We start from the raw sequence: 8,581 nt of genomic DNA on the forward strand, positions 1-8,581 counted from the left end.
AAAAAATTTGATACCTGGTTAATTCTCAATCAATTTCAACACCAATGATAAAAGATCAGAGCAATCGGACGAAACATAAAAATATAACAAACTACAGGTAGGTTACCTAACTCGTCGTTAACTTAGTAACTAAACACTAATAACTTAGAAGCATAAACTCCTTACCTTGGTCCGTTCCCTGTGTATCTGCCCCTTATCCCCGGCGTCGTCGCGCCCCCTGGCGGGCAGGGCGCCCTGTCCGCCGGGCGCGGGCGGCTCCTGGCGGCTGCACTCCCCCGGCTTGCCCTCCTCCTCCAGCTCCCGCTTCATGGCGCACTGGATCATGCACACCGGCGTCACCTGGTTGGAGTCAGGCTCCGAAGGGTCCGGCTTCATGGTGTTCAGCGTGGCTATCAGGTTGTTTGGAGCCATTGGAGTGGGGGCTACAGCTGGCTTTTCCTTGTGATGCTCGGTTGGAGATCGCATGTGTGGCGACGGTGGTTGAGGTTTCCTGTCAGGTGTCAAAATAAAGATACTCTTTTTGATGAATGAGTTATATTTGGTTGCATTTTTAGAAAGTTTTAAATGCGAATGTGATTTGTGATTCTTCCTAAAAGAATGTCAACACAGAAAAGAATGGGAGTCACAAGGCAGTTAAACAAGTTAAAAAAGACAAACCAAAAGCGCCCGAGCGCTGAGAGATACTAATGTCTGCAGATTTCATATATTATGCAAAATTTGCCCATTTTCACTGACAGTGCGATAGCCTTGGTAAAGACAGTCTCACCACTCGAGTCTGTGGTTATGTGACGTTGTGCTGTGTACCTGGCGGTGAGCAGGCAGTGCGTGGAGCGCGGGCTGTGCGCGGGGCGGCGCGGCGTGCTGGACTTGTTGCGGCGCGGCGCGTGCGGCGGCGGGTGCGGGCCGCGCCCGCTGTGCTGCTCGTGCAGGTTGTGCGACCCGTGCATGCTGTGCAGCCCGTGCGGCCCGTGCGCGTGCGGCCCGTGCGCGTGCGGCCCGTGCGCGTGGTGCGGCCCGTGCGAGTACGGGTGCGACGAGTGCGGGCTGGGCTCGCGGCTGATGTGGCTCGATGCGCACTGACCGATACATTCGTACGTAGTTAAAAACAAAGTCATATCCAGTTACAAAAATATAGGTGAGAATATTAGACAAGGCAACTATCTTTTTTATTTTTCTTGCCATTCATCTTCTATATTTTGTACTAATGAAAAAAAAATTTAAGGATAACAAAAATCTTAAAAACCCACACACGGCCTACACGCGTACACCATCTATAACTATAGTCACTAAGTTAGCACTAGGTACTTAAATTCAAAGTCAAAGTATCTTTATTGTGGGCATATGTAAGTTACAGATCTTAACAATATATTCGAGTATCAATATGTCCTGCCTCATATAATCTATACTAATATATAAAGCTGAAGAGTTTGTTTGTTTGTTTGTTTGAACGCGCTAATCTCAGGAACTACTGGTCCAAATTGAAAAAATATTTTTGTGTTGAATAGACCATTCATCGAGGAAGGCTTTAGGCTATAAACCATCACGCTGCGACTAATGGGAGCGAAGATAGAATGGAAAATGTGAAAAAAACAGGGCAGGTATAAATCATAACTTATATATTTTACCCACGGGAAAGAAGTCGCGGGCACAGCGAAACAGCTAGTCCTGAATACAATAATTTACATGGGCACTACAATTAATATTTGGTCAACAGTTTAAGAAATCTTGGATCGCGTAGTATGCTTTATCAATTAAAAATGTTCTGAATTTATTTTTAAATACTGGAAGTTCCTTAGTGTCTAGTATTTTAATAGGTATTTTGTTGTACATCTTTGACGCCATTCCAAAGAACCTTTTGTTAAATAGAGCCGTTTTATGTGGCACATTAGCAATTTTTAGCGTATATCTTTCCGATTTAAGACGGTATAGCTGATCACTCACCGTGTCGACGGCCTCCACCATAGTGCGGATGTCGCAGTCTCTAGAGGGGCGCGGCGCGCGCTGCCGCAGCGGCGGCTGCCCCGCGTGAGGGTCGCGCATTAGGGGACGACGATTCCTGCATAACACGAAGACTGTACAAATGAGCTAGAGTGCTAGGCATAACGTGAACAGTTAGCAAGCTGTAGTAACAGTGGGATGATCATGTCTGTAGAAAGACCAATGGTCGTTGAAGGAGAAGAGTACTTGAGTGAAAACCACAAGTTGACAAACGCAGTGTAGAACGCCTACTAGCCCGATGGACTAGATGTGAATAAAGCGGTTTACAACGGCACCTATCAGGTTGACAAGCGAGGGACAAGCTCACGAACCCCAGAGTCGGAGGGCGCCACCGTCGCCAACGCCTAGCGCCGCCACTGTGATGACCCCGGACCGGGGTAGGCTGCTTGAAACGCACTAAGCTGGACGCGACTTTAAAACCATTTGAAGACTGCACACTAAATACACTACAAGCGTGCAAGTCTTTGTTCACAAAAAATCTGTAGCAAATCCTCACCGTGGCGATTTCCTGATATTTTTAGGCGGCTCTGCAGTTTTGTCGGTTTGACCACGCTTCGAGATACCGCCAGAAGTATTCATACCGCCACGCATCTTAGACGAGCTGCTACAGATTGAATAATTAATAAGCAATCCTATTGCAACCTTATGGACATATTTTTGATAGGTATAGTTCAGGTTAGTATTTTCATGTGTAATACAGTTTTATAAAAACTTTAGTTTCTTAAAATTTTGACTAGCTACTACTTTTTTGACTGGCTATTGACAGTATAAGTGATATAACAGTTTCTCACGTTTCTCTTGCGCATCATGAAACGGATAAGTGCAACAATAGATAACAAGCGGAAGGAAAGCCTTTGCAAAATTATGGGAATAACATAGATAAAATTTCGTGAGTGCGGGAGTCATTCTTTAAAGAAAAGTTAACAATGTTAGTGTATTTTATCTGAAAGTACAGGCATCATAAATATATGAATCTTGTCTTGTCCAAAACTAACTTACCCGGCCTGGTTGTCTTTGGAGATCGAAGTCTTAGGGTTGAAGTTAAGTCGCAGGGTATCCAAGGAGTACATGGAGAGACGGGCTTCCGTCTCAGCAACTGTTGTATTTCCAACAATAAAACGACTGAGATAGATATTACTACGATTACATCACATGTATAGATATATACTGGTAAATAGACTACCTTACACTACACTTATTTGTTACAAGATCTTGGTGGTTTAATTTTCGAGTCGATGGCATTTTTTGACTTAAAGAGTGTCTAGGTGAAAGCGAGATCACTGGCGTTCATTAGATCATTAAATGTATAGGTAAAATGATAATAAGTGCACTATTAGGCCTATGGTCTCTGGACTTTTATCCAGATAATTTCTATTCAAACGTGTCACATTTGGAAGCATACAATTTTGTATGAAAAAACTTACGATTCTTCGGAGTATTTTTAGCCCACGGTCCAAAGGATCTTTTCTTAACTCTTTTCGGTTTTTTGGGATATGTCATGTTCTGCTACAAGAAGACACAAATTAAAATCTTGATGGTGACATTTATGTCTTTTTTTAGGAAATTCTTCAGGCTTAAAATAAATAGTTCTAAACTTACCACATTCTCAAAACTGTTCAAAAACTCTTCGCATCTGATTGCGTATTCGTTGACGACTTCTTCAAATTTATCGCATGTCACCAGTAGATCCTGTTACAATGTCATAAGATTTGTGTTACGAAAGTGCTAAAAATGGCTAACAAATTCAAAGCCTATGATATGTTATAGAAAGGTAGTAAAAGTTGGTCATAGCGAGTTATCAAATTACATACTGGTATGAAATAGGCCTGTGTATCAGCGTGCAATGGAGCATAAACATCAGAATCTATTGACGACGTGTGTAGGTAGGATAAATCTAAAGGAAAATCGGGGCATTTAATATTTATGTCATGCATGCATGAAGCCTATCCAGATCATAGAGCATCATTTTTTTATTAAAGAAGTATCAAAACTCTCTTCAGGGGCAAATAGATCTATCAAATGGAAAATAGTAGTCTCTAATATGCGTGGTGGCATGCAGGAGTCGGCAATGGTGGGGTCATGCAGCAGTGTGTGTACTCACGTCCTTGTAGAGGTCGGCGGCGGCGCCGAAGTCCCTCGGCGGCGGCACGGCGGCGCACAGCAGCGAGGCGGCGCGCGCCGCGCCCAGCAGCGCGCCCAGCGACGCCGCCGACTCGCGCACGCAGCACGTCTGCGAGAACGACTTGTGGAACACCTGCGCCACCAGCAAACCACCACAATATTATTGGAGAGAGATTATAAATATCATTTCTGCCTGTACAGCCTTATCGCTACTGTACACGATGCCGCCGCCGCTTCGCCACCGCGCCTCTATGTTGTGTACACGCCCGCGACGCGACGCGGCGGCATCGAGTACAGGAGCGATAGATGTACGATGGCTCTTACATCTAGTCACACTTTATCTGTCTCGGATGTAGCAGTCGCAGATAAAGTGTGATTCCATAGTTGGTCAACAGGCCCTAATCCTCATTCTTAATACCAAATCAGATCTCGTTATAGCACAGTATTAATACATCAAATACTTTACCATACCACACCCTGCAAGGCCTTTAGAGGTAGAGATATATGAGAAAAAGATAAGTGGGTCGATCATAGGTTAAGCTACGATGGGTGACCATCTTTGTCATAACGAGTTGCTCCGTCTTTCGGAAGGCACGTAAAATCTGGGTCCCGGCTGTTATTCATACATCTTCGACAGTCGTTGCAAGTAGTTAGAAGCTAGAAAGTCTGACAACCAGTCTAACTAAGGGGTATCGTGTTGCCCAGGTAACCGGTTTCAGGAGGTCAGAGGCAGTCGCCCCTTGCAAAACACCGGTCCATAGCCGAATCCAACAACTGTCCAACAACAGTTAGACTGGGAGCTGACCCCAACAACCCAAAATTAGTAAGGAAAAGGCTCGTTGTGAAAAAGGATGGTGAATTGGAACAAAAATCATTCAAACAAAATAAAAAATCCATCGATTCACCTGAAAAGACTGCAATAGATTCTGATGGAGGGACACGATCCGCACCATCTGCGACTGGAACTGTGTGTGCTTCGCAAACGGCAGAGTCACGCTGTTGTTTCGTTTTACATCGTGCATCTATGACAGGCAAACCTATAGTTAGAAACTTACATCTATGTATAAGGGGTCCGTTGTATATCGAAATTAGTGATACTCCGCTGATATTTTCACGTGAATACTCAGTGTAATAATAACGGTAGTATTGTTATACTAAAATAATAAAAACAGCCTTCCATGTCTTAAATAATCTTACTTTACTTACCTGTCTTTGCAATTGATACATGTAAATCCTGTTGAACCTGGTACAGAACTCAGCTGATCGCTTGATCATGCGGCAGATATCTTCTGGCTCGGCGGTCAGTATGTCTCGACGGTCCAGAGTCGTCCTGTAAAAGTACTAGGTACACGATAGGGCTGTGGTGTGACGCCTTAGGTTGCTGTACCGTGTTTTGTGGTACAAACCTTAGCATCTCATAACAAGGTGTGTAAGAAATCGTATTTCAATATTAAAAAAATAAGTTAGCACCAGAAAAGTTTGCGGCATGCTAACACACAAGTGTTTTACTAACATCATAGCCAAAAATTCTTCGTTAAGTTTCATCCTCAGATCCTTCACCTTAGCACAGTAAATGCTACTCTCGATGACATTCGTCACATTCTCAGACGATTTACCTGTGAGTGAAAAAAATTGTTCATTCCATGAAACAGAAGGGATAGAAGAAATTGATAGCACGACAAAATAGTATGTACCTATTAGTACGTGGACTCACATTTGTATTATTTTAAGAAAGCAACTTTCATTTTTCATATTGATTTTGTCCCAAAAACATAAATTGACACATAACAGTTAATGGAACTTACGCGTGACGTTACTTCTGTGTATTCATTACGCCTTAAGCACTTATCCTAAACTTACTTAAATCCGTCTCATCTTTTAAATTATCTATATTAAGTAATCATTCCTATTGTTTTGAGCTCACGTTTACTTGACTTCCTTAATCGCAAAATTTTTATTGCATCAAGTCGACTGCTCGTGCAGTCATTACACGACCATTATACATTATTCTTTCCGCAACGTAGGTATAATTATCATAAACTTAGGAGAATCTAAAGTTTGAACAAAAATTAGTACTTACTGGAAGTTTTGTCACCGCTGTTAGGTCGGTCAGGGGTGTTGTTTCCAGATGGATCGTCAGCTCCCTTCTCGCGTACCGTGGTCGGGCTTGTGGACTCATTCATTGGCTCTTCATCGCCTAATCAATGAACATAGATATACTAGTTAGATGAAGCTGATGGGAATGTGATTACGACCTGTCCATTAAAAGCACAGGGTGTAGCCACAGGCAGTGTAACGCTGGTTGAGAACACAACCACAGTAATAAAGCACAAGTTGACAGAACGCCAAACTCGCTGCGCGGCGTTTCGCGGGTTCGATCCCCGCGTAAACTATGTCTTTGTGCATACGACTTGTGTGTAATCCCTCACGACGGAAGGATTTTTTTTATATATACTAGTGTACTACTACTAAATTACTCTATATTCAAACTTTTAGTTTCTTACGTTTCATATAACGCCGGATCGCTATTGCAGGCTTGCGTAGCTCTATGTACGAAAAGGATAAATGTAAGTACCTGAAGGTTCGTCGTCAAATATACGGAACACGTCACAATCATCCTTGTCGATCTCGTCAGCGAACGTGACGACACATGTGTGTTGGTTGTCATCGCTGTCGCCGTTGTCTTGCTGCACATGTAACAATAGCAAAACCATAAAAACTATGCTGTCAGAAGGCCTAATACTACTTTTCTAAATCTTTTTTATTAACCCTCAGTTTGGAGAGTAGGAAGCTTTCGCACTTGACCGGTTTTTGATTCCAATTCCGTAGAATAAATACGATTAAGTATAGTCTTCCACAACTAACCTCTTTTCCTCTGGCTTCTGCGATATTTTCCTTCGAACACATTTTCGGAGTATCCATTATTTCATCAAGGCAAGAATCCGGCAACTCATCCAAAAACTGATAGGGATCATCTAGGAAATAAAATCACACGTAAATGACGAACACGGAGATAAGGTAAAATAACAAGAAAAAAAATTGATAAAGCGACTTAAAATTAATCAATTGAATATTTCAAGTCGATTTCAAATATTTTTTACAAAATTACAAGTCAATACTCAATACTTTATTGCTTTCATAACGTAGTTACAGGTGATAATTTTAGGTACAATGATCAATTATAGACCCCGTAGGGCACAGCATTATGGTAGGAGAGAGGAAGAGCTCTGTTTTATACTTTATTAGTTATTTATTTCGCTTTTTATTCGTAACTTTAATTACAAATTTAGTTTTCTTAACATTGAATAGTCTTAAGTCACTATCAGATGAAAATACTTAGCACGGCCCTGAATCACCCGGTAGGTGCGACTCTATCCAGTGCCAATCTTATAGATTTGAACATGATAATTACCACTAAACGCATCCTTAACTACATCTTTTTCCTTCACAAACTCATCCCATATCTTCTCCTCCCGTTGCTTTAGTCGTTCTCTCCGCGTGCTCTTCCACGCCCTCTCTAGTTTGCCACCTTCAATATACTGCGAAGTACAAAACATAGTCGCTAGATGGCACTCTTCACAGTATTTTACAAAAACGTCTCTTAAGTTAAATATTGCAGATTGTTTTTAATGATTTACTTAGAAAAGGAATCACCTTAGGAAGTATTACTAATACGTATAATAAGTTTCACTTAATAAGAACTTACACATAGACGCTATTTGCGAATGTTTTGTCCATTTAACTAAGTCATTATAACACAGATGGCGCTAAAATAATTTCCGATTTCGAACCAATTACTAAACTAAAATCTATTTTAATTATTGCTGTTTAGTCAGCCTTTGGTCTACAGTAAAATAAAAAAATGTTACGGTCTAATTATTATAGGTATCGTCGTTTCTAATATCAATAAATGCGGACAATAAATAATAACCTACTTTATGAATATAATATTACCTTGTAATGGTAAAGGGATAAGTGATATAACAAAACAAAAAGTAACAGTACGGTAAAATGAAACATTAACAATATCTAGTAGGTAAATACAATAATTTTGACACAGAGAAATCCTAATGTAACATTGTTTGATGTAACACGAGTATGGAAAGAAGTCAGAATTGACAAACCTGCAAATCCATCAGTTCCACTTTACTATCAGACATAAAAGAAAATCCTCTTAGACACGTCTCCATATCAGTTAAACACTATTAAAATTCACACAAAATAAGAGTAAAACCCGAAAAATGAAATATATTAGCCAGAAAAATCCTAAACATGTCCACTAATCGCCATTACAAATATTTTGTAAACACAACATTTGAATTTGACGTCTCACAACGGAAATGGTCAAAACCAAATGAGACACAAACTAATCAACCCTAAGTAAAATTATTACAAAAATGTAAAACTATCCTTGGATGTTTACTGATTTAAGACTTATGTTATAAAAACAATTTAAAATAAT

The 8,581-nt window shown here is 40.9% G+C and overlaps 1 protein-coding gene across 6 annotated transcripts in view; it reads right to left on the reverse strand.

Annotated features, from left to right (window-relative positions):
* LOC113499027 overlaps positions 1-8,478 on the reverse strand; it is a 47,623-nt gene extending 39,145 nt beyond the window's left edge. The window contains exons 1-16 of one of the 6 annotated variants that reach the window (XM_026879345.1): positions 8,244-8,478; positions 7,532-7,658; positions 6,985-7,094; positions 6,695-6,806; positions 6,200-6,316; positions 5,633-5,735; positions 5,326-5,449; positions 5,025-5,141; positions 4,100-4,252; positions 3,598-3,687; positions 3,423-3,501; positions 2,998-3,106; positions 2,495-2,602; positions 1,942-2,056; positions 805-1,076; positions 166-490 (exon numbers count right to left, since the gene is read on the reverse strand). In XM_026879345.1, coding sequence (XP_026735146.1) covers positions 166-490; positions 805-1,076; positions 1,942-2,056; positions 2,495-2,602; positions 2,998-3,106; positions 3,423-3,501; positions 3,598-3,687; positions 4,100-4,252; positions 5,025-5,141; positions 5,326-5,449; positions 5,633-5,735; positions 6,200-6,316; positions 6,695-6,806; positions 6,985-7,094; positions 7,532-7,658; positions 8,244-8,309 — 2,127 coding nt within the window. In that variant the 5' untranslated portion in view covers positions 8,310-8,478. Of the gene's footprint in view, positions 1-165; positions 491-804; positions 1,077-1,941; positions 2,057-2,494; positions 2,603-2,997; positions 3,107-3,422; positions 3,505-3,597; positions 3,688-4,099; positions 4,253-5,024; positions 5,142-5,325; positions 5,450-5,632; positions 5,736-6,199; positions 6,317-6,694; positions 6,807-6,984; positions 7,095-7,531; positions 7,659-8,073; positions 8,221-8,243 lie in introns of those variants that run through there. The other 5 variants (XM_026879344.1, XM_026879342.1, XM_026879347.1 and 2 more) reach the window with 5 other exon arrangements.
* Between the last annotated feature and the right edge of the window lie 103 nt (positions 8,479-8,581).

The sequence above is a fragment of the Trichoplusia ni genome, chromosome 11 (genome assembly GCF_003590095.1).
Source record: "Trichoplusia ni isolate ovarian cell line Hi5 chromosome 11, tn1, whole genome shotgun sequence".
Taxonomy (NCBI): domain Eukaryota; kingdom Metazoa; phylum Arthropoda; class Insecta; order Lepidoptera; family Noctuidae; genus Trichoplusia; species Trichoplusia ni.